This window comes from Octodon degus, unplaced genomic scaffold, assembly GCF_000260255.1.
Source record: "Octodon degus isolate 3935 unplaced genomic scaffold, OctDeg1.0 scaffold00028, whole genome shotgun sequence".
NCBI classification, from domain to species: domain Eukaryota; kingdom Metazoa; phylum Chordata; class Mammalia; order Rodentia; family Octodontidae; genus Octodon; species Octodon degus.
Window position 1 is genome coordinate 3,787,803 of NW_004524604.1, and position 15,250 is coordinate 3,803,052.

The following is a 15,250-nucleotide window of genomic DNA, read 5'->3' on the forward strand; positions in this document are numbered from 1 at the left end:
TTATCTCAGAGGTCACTAGAAAATGTCCCCAGATTTCTTAATGAGCTGATTCTGCCATGAATTGGAACTACAGAGGGCAGTAAAAAGGACCTCTTTTGCCATTTAGAAGCTTTAGCTTTTAGAATATAAACAATTGTTATAGTAAAGTTTCTTCTAGCTACTTTTGGTACTTAGATAATAACCTAAAAGACTAGTTATGTTTGAAGTACTGAATTTACTTTTCAAATGCAGCAAGATCAATCACATTTCTCCATGTCTAACATACTAGTACTAGCAATAAAAGCTACACTTGTAGGCCCGGGTTATGTAAAAGAGCATAGAATCAGACTTCCTGGGTTTAAATTCTGGCTCTCATCTTCATTAACTCTATGAACATGGGTTATCAAATTTCTCTATGCCTCAGTTTCCCTCTCTATAAAGTGATACCAATAACACTAGAATTATGGAGTTACTGTGAAGATTAAAGTATTTAAAAGAATGCTTAATCTAGAATGAGCATTCAACTGCTGACACAACAATTATTAGTATTTTTATTGATATGCTAAAACGTAAGGCAGAATCACTACCAGGCAGAACCAAAACTAATCTCTGAGGAATGCTTTAGTCCCTTGTGGGCCTGGAGATAGCACCACAGGAATCTATCTACATTAGTGAGTTTTGCTACCTATGCTTTATCTGCCATTTATTTGCCTTGTTTTTTCAATTTGCCACTCATAAAGAATACAAGCCTTTTTCTTTGTCTTATCATTTCCCTAAAAGTTTACTATTATTTATTGAAGATGCTGTCTAAACTGAAATTCAATTCCACCCCTCTGAAAATTACCCATTCTCTGGGTGTCTCTCATGCATATATGAAATATATGTACTTATAAACTTCTGCTTGTTAAAAAAAGTAAGGCAGAGACAGTGCACTTATATATTTACAATGCCCAGAACACTGCCTAACGTAGAGGCAATCAGTTAATTCATTTTTGAAGAGTACTTTGTGATGAATATAATGGTGTTTCACATTTATACCTAAGTATCACCCTTCAAGGTAGAAAATAATAAGAGTAATAATGACACTCCCACTTATGAATAGGAAATAAATGCTTATGCATGGATCAAGTAACTTGCTGAGGTTATAAGCTTAGGCCCACTGGCTATGAGTTTTGTACCTCACCCTGTTCTACTACTTGGCCTCTATACTGTACAGTCTGAATTTCATTAAAATACAATATTTGCACTTAGATTCTGCAAAACATTTTGAAAGAGCAATGAAAGCATTTTACATATAAATTTGCTATTCAGAAAAAAAAAGCTAGCTCTCCATAACTGCTTGTGTTAGAAAATGAATATGCCCTTACCATTGGCTTTGGTTGACTCTGGAGTTGAAATGGCAGATTTCTTTGAACTTGGAAACACCGGGTAACCATCTCTGTGGGGAAAAAAAAAGTTGCAAGATTTAAGATAATTTGTTTAACTATCCTCTGAACTATTTAACAGTTTAAGGGTTATTTTGGATGGACCTCAAGGCGAGGCACACTGAGGTAGAGACAACACTTTATGAGTTTTCATCTACGTATTTTCTGGAGGGAGAGAATTATGACCCAAGAAACATTAACTCCTTTACATAATCTTTCTTTGGATTTCAGTTCAACACAACACCCCGTTTCTCCTCTCATTTAAAACATTTGGAATGTTCATGACCTAATAACTTAGTTCTCTGTCAGTCAGTAGCTAACTCAGAGATAAATGAATTGAGAAGTTTCTAGATTACAAGTTTTATATATCTAAAGTCCCTGATATAAGTTTTTCTTTTACATATTTAAAGGGAAAACCTATAGGGAATGTATACATTCAAAGAGTTAATTATAAGAATAGTACCACCCAAAAAGGAAACCAGCCAAAAAGATGGAACTCTGGGGAGCATGGATTAGCATGCAATCTTACCATGGGTGATACGTGAAGGGAGGCTGCCTATGGTTGGCAGTGTTGGGAGGGTCATTATGACACAGGCTTAAACATCCTGTAGGTTCTTGCTGGGCAGCCCACAAATGCAAGGCCCTGACCCTAACCTCTTCCTCCCAGGCTATTTCTTGAGGTTCTATTTGTGGTGAGCAGCCTAGAAGGATGAGTCAATCTTCCTCACCAGCAAAAAGCCAGATTCTCTAAAATGGTGGACTGCTGAGGCTGCTTTTACACTTCCCTTTCCTGTGCAGATCCATTAGTCCCACAGATGTTATCTCATGGGCCTTCAAGGGACACTGAAACTGACCCTTCACTATGCTCATGCAGCCTGCTGTATCAGTCTTTTATTTCTGTTAGTAACTTTTATATTGGTCAGTAACAAAGTCTTATCTTTGATTCAGGGATGATACGTCTTTTGCCTGAGTCCATGAAAGAGTAACAGGCTAGCTTATTAGCTTGCAAGCAGGTAAATTCCCAGGGCCATTATAGTTCTTGACATTGGTAGTATAATTACTACCAATACACATCCCTCCATTACTGCTACCATGGACTTAGAAGAGAACATATGTATAAGACAGTGGAGAGAAGACTGAATGAAGAACAAAAGGGAAAGTTATTGTGAATACCACTACAATATCTTTAGCAACAACAGTTAAGACAAAAGTAGAAAATCAGAAAGAGAGTGATTTCAGGATTGGGTGAATATACTCTATTACTTTTGAGGCAAGACATTTTGCTATATCTAAGGGTGACAGCTATGTTAACTTTCACAAAAATATTCTCAGGCTGTTGGAAGAGTTCCCTTCTGCAATAATTTATGTTTAGCTAGATCTGTGAAAGTATGCCAATCCAATTTTTAGAAACCTATAAAAGAGTAATGTCAGAGATTATATTCAAGAAAAAAGTATACAATTAACTTAAAAGATTCAGAAGGAAAAATGTGTATCAATTATTTAATTCATAAATTTCCATATTTAAAAAGAATAATTCAGACGCAATTGTGAATTTGTCTTACTTTGTAATTTGGACTCCTATACACTGTGCAGGCAAAATATGGGTAAAACCCACAAATGAGGGCTGGGGAGATAGCTCAGTAGAATAAGTGCTTGCTTGGGAAGCACAACACCCTGGGTTCAATCCCCAGGTCCACAAAAAAAACAAAAACAAAAACACCCCCCCCCAAATGTGTACATGCTAATGATATTGCTCTATCCTCAGAACCTGTGAATATGCGGCTTTATAGGACAGAAGAGATGGGAAAATTACCTGGGGTTATTAGAACTGCACTGTTGTCACTGGGGCCCCACCTAACACATGAAATAGGGGTCAGGAAAGTCAGAGGCAGAGAGAGATGCAGCAGCAGAAACAGCAGTGACCACTGGCATCGCAGACAGGCGGGGACCAGGAAGCCACGGAAAATGGGGAGTCTGTAGAAGGCGGAAAAGGGAAGGAAATGGGTTGTTTCTGACAACCTACAGAGGAAATGCCACCCTGACGATCCCTTGATTTGATCCCAGTGAAACCCATTTTGTACTTCTGATCTCAAGAACTGTAACTATCATGTTTTGTCTTAAATCGCTAAGTTTACGGTAATTTGTTATAGAAGAAACAATGTTTTTAAAATTTCATTACAGTAAACCTGTTATTAGCATTTTTAATCCTGTGAAGCTATTCTGAGCGGCAGCTCATCAGTAGTGAGGTGCAGTTCTGCATCTCAGTAGTAGTGACAGAGGGTCGGCCAGCAGGAGCGACCAGTCCTAATCTAGGAATGGGCTGGTACTGGCTGATGTCAATAAACTTCCCTTTATCCCTTGGCCTCAGTTCAGGAGCTGACCCTACTGAGGCTGGGGGCAAAGGCACACACGCTTTGCCAGTGGTGACTGGTGAGGTGGGTTTGAAGATTGCTCTGCATGGTGCGTACATAGCTATAAAACATGAAAGCAATGCAGAAACTTGCCTACCCTAAAATACAAAGTATAACTGAAAATAGCAAAGAAAGAGAACCAGAGCTTTGAGCACTCTTCACCTGACGACTGCTTTATGCAGGCTTTAAAAATCATATAGACCAATAAATTCTCTTTCTTGTTCTAACAAAGATGACTTGTATTTCTGTTATTTGCAACTGAAAACATCTTAAGTGATAAATGTGTTACCTGTTCTATTAACTGGAAGCATGTATTTGAAGACTTAGCCACTTTAATCTGCCAGAAGTCTATTCTAATTTTGCTAAACCCTGCTAGTCTAGTCTGTGAATTGTTAATTTGTAGTATCTTATGAGAGTGCATAAGTATAAGCACAACCTGAAGTACATGCACACACATACACAAAGCCCATGAACTACTGCAGAGTACCTTGTTGCTTTCAGCACCAACGAGGGAAGCGATGTGTCTAATGCTCTGTTAGCTTCTTCCAAGGTCAGTCCTTGTGTGCTGACACCGTTCACATAATGTATGATATCTAAAAGCTGGAGATTGCCCTCGATAGCGGCAACTGACCTTGGATTGATATCACTAATATATAACACTTGATGAAGACTGTCATGCCCTCCAGATAAGCAAAAACCTTCAATAAATAGAAAAGAATTGTTTCCTCAGTCAGAATGGTATTTAATCTAGCCAAGAAAATCATACTATAGAAAGCCTGCATTTTCATTACCCAGCTCTTCTTTGTTGCATGTTAATGTGATGTCAGGCAGCAAATGGGGCAACACTGGCGTCCTGGGTAATTCTAGAACTCGACCAAGAACTAATCTGACTGTCTTGGGTGCTGCCCGGAGAAGATTCACGGCGTCAGTGTGAGTCATGCTGGTAACATCTGCATCATTAACCTACAAAAATCAAAAGCGGGCAAGTTAGGATTATAATTTTAGAAGCTCAAAGCTACATTGCCAAGAAATTACAACAATCTTTCTAGTTTTTATTTTTATGTATTTGGTAGAGGGTCTCAGTATGCAGCTTGAACTTGTAGTGATCGTCCTATTTTAGCCTCCCTAGCACTGGGATTACAGGTCTGTGCCACCATGCCCAGCATAATCTTTCTAGTTTTCTACATAATATGCCTTAATGAGATTAATGGGGTTTTCAAATTAAAAACCTTTAAGTGGTAAAAAAGGAAAACAAATTCAACAGAAAAACAGTATTGTATTAACTCAACCTTGTTCTTTCCCTAGCCCTGGCTTATTCTTCGGCAGTGATGGTGAACCTTTTAGGGACCCAAGTGCCCAATCTCAACCTAAACCTACTTATTTATTGTAAAGTGCCAACACTACAATTAAACCTGAACACTGAACTTTCAGTTTAGATTTTTTTTTTTTTTTTTTTTTTTGCGGAACCTGGGATTGAACTCAGGCCCTTGCACTTGTCAGGGAAGCACTTATTTCACTGAGCCATCTCCCCGGCCCCATGAACTTTCACTTTAGAAAAAACAACTCATACTTGGCTCATGTGCTGACAGAAAGGGCTCTCCATGGCCACTGCAGCAGCCCTGTTACAGGTTCACAACCATTGGTCTTTGGTTACTGCTGTGATGGGGACAAGATGCAAGTCTGTCCTTCCAAGCCTGTGTGCTAGAGGTGTGGTCCTCAGAGAGCTGGGGCTTTTACAAGAGTCCAGAAGGAGGTCAGTAGGTCCTCATGGTGTGTTCTAAGAAGGAACTGGGAAGTCTAGTGTCTTTGGCTTTCTGTTCAAAATGTGATCTCTTTGCCAATGCATGCCCTTCAATCTCCAAAATCATGAAATGAACAAACCTCATTATACAGCAGACTCACCTCAGATATTTCAATATAATGACAAAAAAAAAAAAAAAAAAAAGATTAAATTACATTTGCACAAGTCTTCCATTCCTCTCAAAGGTCTCACCTTTATGAGCCGGTCTCCAGGCTTTAGCCTTCCGTCACTTTTGGCTGGATCCTGTATGACATCGTGAACATAACAACCAATGCTCTGGTTGCCTTTGGTTACTGTAAAACCCAGGCTTCCTTTTTCTGATTTAATTAGAGTAATGGGCAGTTCTACTTCCTAGGGAAAGACAACAGTGATTCCTTTAAGGTTGTCTATTTTACCCTACAGCCAAAGGAAAAGATGATTATTGTGATTAGCTAAAGAGAAAAACAAATCTTAAAAGTTTACTTAGGGGGCCTGCCCCTTAGCTCAGCTCTTTAAGTGCCTGCTTCAACAAAGCAGTCAGGCTCAGGTTGCTGTGATTCAATCCCCAGAACTCAAGCCAGCCAAACCTGCCCTGAAGGCATTCAGAGAAAAAGAAAAAAAAAAAATCCTTCTGCCATGGGGGCCGGGAAAATAGCTCAGTAGAATAAGTGCTTGCCTGGAAAGTGTAGAGTCCTGAGTTCAATCCCTGGTACCACAAAAAAAAAAAAAAAAAAAAGTTTACTTAACTTGACCAAGTGAAAAAACCCAAGTCTTTCATCTGTAGCTGAAATACTTCCTTCCCCCAAGCATGTAAAAGTTGGGTTTAAGTACAACATTATGTGTGTGTCTCCAAATAGCAGAGACAGAATATAGACATTTTTCTAGGATTTTCCCATTTTTGCATTTCTAGGCTAAACAAGGACACATCAGCTACTATTCTTTGATAATCAAAAAATACTTTTAGAGGAAAGATTTAGGAAAGGTTTTCACATATTTCTAAACACCAAAAATAGATGCCAAACAAGTAGGTGTTTTGTGCTGTTTCTGGTTCACACAGGGAGTTTTTGATTGATTACATATCTAAACTTCATTTATTAAGATGTGCAAACAAAACATCTTAAGATTTCCACTGAGATACACAGGTTGCTCACGTGGATGATGACAGATTTGAAGGAGACCATTCAAATGTCTTTTTCATTCTACCGCTAAGAATGAAGCCGAAGGAGGAGATGCTACACACACCATGACAGGGAAATAAAACACTTGAACAGATCAGCTCCAGAATATTTATGATTTTTTGATGGTGAGATATACATAGATTTAATCATTTTTTAAAGATGGCTTTTTACAATAAAGATTATATAAAGCAGTATTAAAATAGGTTTTCAACTCATAAAAAGATTAATATACTTAGAAATTTTGTTTTCAAGGTTGGCTTGTAGGTTTACAAGTTCAAAGGCTATTATCATAATATGAAGCATTCCTGTAAGGCATATGAGGAAAAAGTGAGAGAAAATATTCAAACTTTAAAAATTAAATAGGTACAGTTTACTCAAAATTGAGAAACAAATGAAAATATGGTTTACTAAGTGTGCAGTCTGGTGATGGCAACCTTTAAGAGCTTTCAATGATATAAACAGCCTGCTGTGGCACATGTGCCATCGGTTTGCCACTGCTGGTCTAGTCTGTAGCTGTGCTTTGCAGACATATTTCTTTAATTTATCTACAGTCCTCTCAGGTGACTAGCCCCATTGTATAGTCGAAACTGCTAAGAAGCAGAAGTGACTTCTGCACAGGTGTTTCCATAGGGCAGAAAGTCAGCAACCGAGCCAGGGACTTGTTCCCAGAATTTTTATGTTACTATTATTATTTTTTTGTCCTTTTCTCTAATTTTTCAGCAGAGAAAGACACTCGATATTATTTATTAGATACGAACATGAAGCTACTCTAAAAGGTAGCTTCTCCCCCACCCCCAACTAAAGGGAAATCATGAGTGTCTGCATCTGCACGAGAAAATACAGGATTCTGAAATACCTTACCAGCTCAAAGTCTTCAAGGTGGTTTTCCAGGTCATTTTTCAAAGTGGTCAAGTTTTCTCGGCTAGCTGGTTCAGAACTGTGATGTATGTGATACTGACCCACTGAATTAGAGGAATCAGATTCTAAGTGGGGTTGACAGCTCTGGCCAGGAGTCATATCCAATGGTGGAGGAGAAGAAAGGTTACCACTGAGATGAGAAAGAAGACTATTTTCAGATACATTCCAATGTCATAAATCATAAACTGTGCCATAACAAGTGAAGCTCAAAAATTCCTGTCTGGTTTTGAGAGCGTAGCTAATTTTTGTCCGATTTTTGACTATGAATTTATCTTATTTATATTTATATTTTTAATGTATTTAGTACAGGGTCTCACTAAACAGACTGGACACATAGTGATCCTCCTGTTTTCAGCGTCCTAGCGCTGGGTTACAGGTGAGTGCCACCACGCCTGGTCTCAATCATTGTCTCAGTAGCAGGCAGGGGCTGGCACAGCACCCCAGAATTTAAATGCCCGGCTATGAATTTATTTGTATATTGTATGCTAATATTATCTTTTTTTTTTTTTTGGTATTTTAGGGAAGCTTCTTTTTTATTTATTTTTCTTTATTGAGAAATAAATATGAATGAGACAGTTTCACAGCTGATTAACAGGACAGTTTTGATAGTCAATACATTGTACATTGTTATCTTCTTAGTGGTTATCCATGATACAAGAAGCAGACAGGATATTCTGACCAAGCACTGTTAGTACACCTCTTTCTTTTCATTGAGTTAAGTGAAAGTAGCTGTAAATTTATCCTATTTTGTATATATAAATACAAAATGATCTTTCCCTTGTATCTTTTAAAAAATTTTTTTATTGATTTATTTATTTTCTCCTGTCAGAGGTGAATATTCTATTGGCATCTAAATACTATAAGTGTTTGAATTCAACTAAACAATCTAACATTGTCTAGCAGTCTATAATATTAGTGGGTTATCCTCAGAAGTTATTGACTTGAGCCTTTTACAGCTCATCGTATTAATATGGATTTACTTTATATACCTCATTTTTAGACTTTTCTGCTGGATGGTTAAGACCAAGATATAGCAAGACCTATATACCCAGAATTGTAACTTTTGTATCTGATAAGGTCAGCCAAGTACTCTCAGGATTTATCCTACAGCCATGTACCACCTTTTGTACATTCTTTCGTCAGTGTCTGACATGAGGATGAGTCATGGCCACTGCTTGACCAATTTGCTCTCTGTGAAAGCTTGAGAAAATGTTTTTTCTCTCCATGTGATTCTCCCCAGGCTCACTTTAAATCCTCAAACACATTTCTCTGTGGCTCCATAATCTTCTTGATCAGAAAATTTGGAGCACAACTGAGTTACATGTTGTTACAGTACAGGTTCTCCTATGTCCCGAGTCTTCACTGACCTTGAAAGGCTAGGGCCAAAATGTTGGCTAATCATGCAGCCCTTCCTTTTCTCCAAATTTTGATCTGCTAACTTGGTTGTTAACTCTCCAGAAGAGAAGCTAATTATTAACCTGCAATATATGCAGAATGGTTTATCCTATCTGTAGAAATATCAAACATTTTGGCATATCCTGGAACAGGTATTTTCCATCAGATATTGATATGTTGAACTTTAAGTCCTTACAGAATATGAAGGAAAAATAATTATATAAAAGTAGAAATAAGCATTTACATATTTTTACAAAGAAATTTAGAAACCTAGTCATATACGGAATTGTAAGTCCTTATATTAGGGAGATAATACGATATTTACAGATGTGGGTCTGGTTTATTTCACTAATAAGTATATCTTCAAGGGGCATCCACTTAAATATGAAGGCTTCAAGTTTATCATTCTTTATAGCTGCGTAGTACTCCATTATATAAAAGTACCACATCTTTTTCAACCATTCCACATGTGATGGGCATTTTGATTGTTTCCAAGTTCTGGCAATTACAAATTGTGCTGCTATAAACATAGGTATGCATGTATCACTATGATATGACGCTTTCATAGGGAAGGTTCTATAGGATGTTTAGGGTCTCAGTACTAGATCAGACTCATAGTGATCCACCTTTTTACAGCCTCCCAAGAGCTGGGCTTACAGGCGTGCGCCACCATGCCCAGTCTCAGCACACCCCAGGGGTGGGGCCAGCACAGCAGGCCTGGGGATTGAACCCCTGGTCCCTGCGCCTGCTTGCAGGTGCTTTAGTCTGCTGAGCTATTTGGCTGGCCTTAATATTATCATACTTGACTCCTAGTTGTTAAGATTAACAGAAGATTAATATATATTTCAACTGAATTTAAAAAAGAAGACTAAATGTCTCACTCTTGGAGTTATTTGAATAAAAGGGAGGAAAAACAAAAACACAAACATCTAAAACAAATACAGTTAGGCCTAGATAGTACACAGATACAAACAAATGTAAAATGTAAGAGTTACTTCTAGAGGTATTGATGCAATGTTTTCTTTGTATGCTTCTATGCTTTTAATCATTTCTTCTTTTCTCATCTTGTTTTCTGCAACTTTCAAGCTTTTCTCTCCACTCCCTTCCCTGTGTAATTTGCACTAATCTTCTAGTGCATTATCACCTAACTAAATCTCTTCCATTTTTGATTGAGTAGTACTGAAAAACAATTTTCTCAATTACTGGTGAATATGCTCAAGAGGCTTAGGAAACAAAACTGTTAAGTCACAGTACTAGACACTGAATAAAGTCATCATTTCCCCAATCCCTGGGAAGTTCACAGCCAAACTCCTGGGGGTTGGGGGCATCAATTTTTCTCTCTCTCTTCCCTCCTTTCCCCTCCCTCCTTCTGTTGTTTTGAGTGTTAAGCATAAAACTGACAATACCTGTCCTCAAACTCCGGTTTATTGGGTATTTTCTGAGGATGGTAAAACATAGTGTACATTGCATTTTCTTGACTCTTGGGTGCTGCATGTTGACTCTGTGCTTGGGATACCATGTTGTTTAGAGTCTGGTGCAAAGCTGAACTCCAGGTCATGTTTGATATCTTTGCTGGAGCTTTTATCAAGTCATCTTCTCCATTCCCACTGCTGTCACTGTAGCTATCTTTCCTGGAGGGAGACTTGCATGGCTTCTTGTTTTTGTCAGACATTTCATTTCCACCTGAGCTGGTGCTCGGCTCCACCCATGATGGCTGAGAAGGGTCTCTACTGCTGCTCGGAAGCACCTGGGCTGGAGAATGGAGTGGGGTCTGTAACACATATTTAAAGAGGCCAGATGGTGAGAACTTATATCAATTTAGAAGCACTCAACTCGAAACAAACCTGTTGAATAACAGCACTTTCTATTAAAATAGTCACTTTTCTGACAATAAAAATAAACAGCACTCCCAGATACAGAATTAGCTAGGGATGAAACCCAGCAGACTAATCCATGATGAAAGTGCTACGGCTGAATCAACAAGTTACAAAATATGCATTCTATAAAAATATAGATTATTTCTTCTTACCAGAAGAGCAGTATCAATTTCTGGCAGCACACCAGGTGGAGGTCTACAGAGAAGCAAGCACACTTCTGGAGCTGTTCCCCGGAGAGCAGATATGACTTCCTGGGATACCACGAGTAACAAATGGAGACACCATTAACCAGCACCAAGACCAGCCTGCAAGGCCCAATCTACCCAGCTCCTTGTTACAAATACTCTACTCCAGTGCTAAGGCTCACCTGCTGTGACAGTCCTGTCAAAGAGGCTCCATTCACTTTCAAGATAACATCTCCCACATCAATTTTTCCACTCTCTGCTGCTGGTTGTCCAGGAAAGAGCTTTTTAACCCTTACTATGCTGGTGCTCATTTGCTCTGGTATAAGATTATCTTCTCGAGAAAAGCTGAATCCTAAGCCCGAGCTATTTTTCAATAGTTTTACCTCAAATGTATTTTCTGGAAAAAAGATGTAAAAATTAAACATTTAAAAGTTGTGCATGCACACATGCATACAAAAATACATACTTTTAGATATATTTTAAAAACCCTTTTTCCCTCTGTAGTTACACAGCGCACCTTCACATCATATTCAGATCCTATTTTTTTACTATGTCATTAAGAAAACTTAATGAATTACTTACAAGGACTAAACTGCTTCAACAGAAAAGATTTCTGAGGCATGAAAGACAGTTTAACAGGGGCATGTGAGGTGAGGTAATCCAGAGAAGGGGAAATACGAGAGAAATTCAGGTAAGAACAACAGCATTGAGAATCCAGCAAAATTTAGGTAAGAACAGCAGGATAAATGTTAGCTAAGGGTATGAAAACATAAATTGACATAAATGTTTTGGTGAGGACTAACTTAATCCAGAAATATTACAATGGCATTCTAATAAAATTCTTGGTAGCAAGATAAAGGAACAAATATCAAAAAGCAGAAACAAAACAAAAAAACAAAACTCACAATGAAAGAAAAATGATAAAAAAGACCAGTGTGAAAAAAATAGTTATTTTTATTTCCATAATCAGGAAAAATAATATAGGCTGGACCATCTTATTTTTGGCATTGATTCAGAACTGCTAACATTGTGTGATCAAATAGAGATTAAAAAAAAGGCAAACCGTGACTATGTACCATCACCATATTTATATGGTAAAGAGGATTTGAGCCTTTTTAGGGGTAGAAAGCTGGAATCTCAGATAAAAGTTATTCCAATATTATAAATATGGAAGAATTCACTATTACATCATTCTTAATTTTCAAATTTTACTACCAATTGGTGATATGTCCACCGGATGGCAAATTTTGTAAGAAAGACCAGAATTTGGGTAGTATTAGGTGGAATAGTACTCAAATAGGCCATGAGTTGTAAACCAACAATCAACCATCATATTTTGAATAATGTAATAACTTCACACTGACACGCGAGAGGTTTTCAAGACCTGACCTTCAGTAACAAAGCTATAGTCTTTGACATGAGTTGCTTTCTTCACCATGTTTTCTGGGGCTTGACCTTGTGGATTCTGATCTGGCAAGGTGCAGTGCAGGGCCACAGGGACCTGTTCCTTGGATGCTGGGGGCTGCCCTTTTTCTAACAGTAGATGAACCACCTGGATAAATGAAATAGCACTTCACTGATCAGGAAGATTAATAAGAAAATAGTATCAGGACTTTGTACAGTTGGAGTATAAAAGAAACTAACTACTTGTTCTACCAAAATATAGCCAGATGGAAAAAAAACCCCCAAAAACAAAAACCTACAAAAGAAAGGTTGAAAAGTTTCAAGATCAAATTTTATTTTCTGTATAAAAATATTGAGTAAAAACCATTAATATTTATCATAAAGAAAATCTATCATAAAATGTTAAAATCTATAATAATGGCATAAGAATCATTGAAAATTTGGGTATTAGAAAAAAATTAACACTAAATTATAATATAAAAAACCATTACAAATAATTTGGTAGATTCCCAGATCTGAAACTTAAACTCTGGTTTCAGCTTTTTACCAAAAGTTACTAAATAAAATGACTTCAGCTTTTGGGTTGAAGAATGATTAGAAGTGAAAAAAAAAATCACTAACAACTAGTAAATGTTTATGAAACATTTAAGCAATTCAATCTCCATCCCTTTCTATCATGTATGTTTGGTAATATTTGGGCTAAACAAGACCCAGAAAACCAGCTTCCTTATTAAAAAAACTTTTCTATTTTTTTGAAGGCAAAAACCAGATCCAGGATGGTTGCATAAGTCAGTCTTAGTTTCTTGACTAACCAAGGTCTCTGTGCAACTGACATCATTCACATATTATAATGTCTTTTTAGGATATCTTTTTTTAAAAAAAAAGTTTTACATTTATTTATTTATTTGGTACAGGGTCTTGCTATGCAGCTTGGACTCATAGCAATCCTCCTGTCTCAGCCTCCCCAGTGCTGGGATCACAGGCATGAGCCACCATGGCCAGCATGTACCCAGGGTTCTGGGGCTAGCATGGCATGTGGTATCAGGGATGGAACCCGGGTCTTAGCACTTGCCAGGCAGGTGCTTAGACTGCCAACCTATCTCCCCAGCTCAGACCCATATCTTCCCCAGGCCCTTTAGGGCATCTTAACAGGCAGGTATAATGATTCACTACCTGTCCTGTATTTCTCAGTATTTCCACAGCTTGCTTATGCGTAGCTCCTTCCAGACTTACTCCATTGACAGCTAGCACACGATCACCTAAAATTAGGCAGTAATTTTGAAAGAAAGAAATCACAAATATTCTACATACTTACATCTGCTAGTTCTACTTCACATTAATTTTAGGAGAGATTCATACAGATTTGGGACAAAAGTGTTTCCTAACTCCTTGAACATGTTATTTAATTTCTTCTTCAATTTTATGATGAATTTTATTATAGTTTTAGAGTATCTTTATAAAAACCAATTTAAATCATAAAAAAATGTTAAACTACAAATCTATAGGATGGAGGCAAGTCCCTAATTAGTCCTTGGAAATGTAAATGTCAGTTTTTTGGTCTTTTTGTAAGGACACTTGCTAGGACACTCTCCATTCTCTGGCAACTTGCTTATTATCAGGTCCAAATACACAGTAAAACACTGTGTACATGTTCTGATACTAAGGAATAAGATGCAAGAAGACTTTTTAAAGTGGTATCAATGCATCTCTTAATGTAGTTTCTAAGTATGTTCTTATTTCACATTATGAATTTAAGTGTCTATGTCAGTTGTATTACTTTTATCTGTATGTTGTGATATTTGTACACATAATTCCTACACACATAAAAGCATACCTTTATGGATTCTTCCATCAGACTCTGCTGCTCCTTTGGGAATAACAGCTTTCACATAAATTCCACCATGTTTGACACTGGTATTCACACCTCCCTAAAGAGAAAAACAAAAAACATTTGGTAACGTGAAAAATTTTGTACTTTGTCAGATTTGAGCATTAGAAAGGATTCAGTTGACCAGACAAAGGAGAAGCATTATGTCCACATGTGCAATTATATCAATACCCAAGAATACTGTTAGATAACTTTCCAAATGTCACAGCAGTTTGTTTTTGTCAAACTATTCAAATCAGGAAGTAACACTATGCTAGATCTCAATGATATCAGGAATTGCTCTTCCTTTGTGATTCTGTCATGCACTATAAGCAAGCAGAAGGCAAAGTCCATCTATGCAAAGTTTGCATGAGAACATAACAATCAGAAAAAGAACAGGGTAAGGAGTAACAGTTCCAGATCACATTTGCCAACCTGGGAGCAAATCCCATGAGAAAAGGAAAAAGACTTTTTAGAAAAAATTTAAAAGGCACATCAGAGAAGATTTTTTTACACGCAAAATGTAGTAAGTTTTGTATCTTTTATAGCCACGCAGTTTTTAATTTCATTTTACTATAGAAAGATGAAAGAGAGAGGAAAAGTGTTACAGTTACTTTTTAAAAATTAGTTTTATGGCCAAGCATGGTGGCATATGCCTGCAATCCCAGCACTCTGGAGGCTGAGGCTTTTTCACAGGAGCATTGCTGTGAGTTCGAGGCCAGCTTGGGCTACAAAGTGAGTTGAAGGCCAGCTTAGACTGCACAGACAGACTGTGTCTCAAAAAACCAAACAAAAAATAAAAAATAAAACTTATCCATACATTTAGACACAT

At 37.4% G+C, this 15,250-nt stretch overlaps 1 protein-coding gene across 8 annotated transcripts in view; it reads right to left on the reverse strand.

Moving 5' to 3' along the window:
• Ptpn13 (protein tyrosine phosphatase, non-receptor type 13) overlaps positions 1–15,250 on the reverse strand; it is a 229,009-nt gene that overhangs the window by 25,479 nt on the left and 188,280 nt on the right. For all 8 annotated transcript variants that reach the window (XM_023712954.1, XM_023712955.1, XM_004629264.2 and 5 more), the window contains 11 exons: positions 14,386–14,479; positions 13,725–13,810; positions 12,537–12,699; positions 11,330–11,544; positions 11,115–11,213; positions 10,492–10,856; positions 7,634–7,820; positions 5,808–5,966; positions 4,606–4,777; positions 4,302–4,512; positions 1,347–1,417 (listed from right to left, as the gene is read on the reverse strand). In XM_023712954.1, coding sequence (XP_023568722.1) covers positions 1,347–1,417; positions 4,302–4,512; positions 4,606–4,777; positions 5,808–5,966; positions 7,634–7,820; positions 10,492–10,856; positions 11,115–11,213; positions 11,330–11,544; positions 12,537–12,699; positions 13,725–13,810; positions 14,386–14,479 — 1,822 coding nt within the window. The remainder of the gene's footprint in view (positions 1–1,346; positions 1,418–4,301; positions 4,513–4,605; positions 4,778–5,807; positions 5,967–7,633; positions 7,821–10,491; positions 10,857–11,114; positions 11,214–11,329; positions 11,545–12,536; positions 12,700–13,724; positions 13,811–14,385; positions 14,480–15,250) is intronic.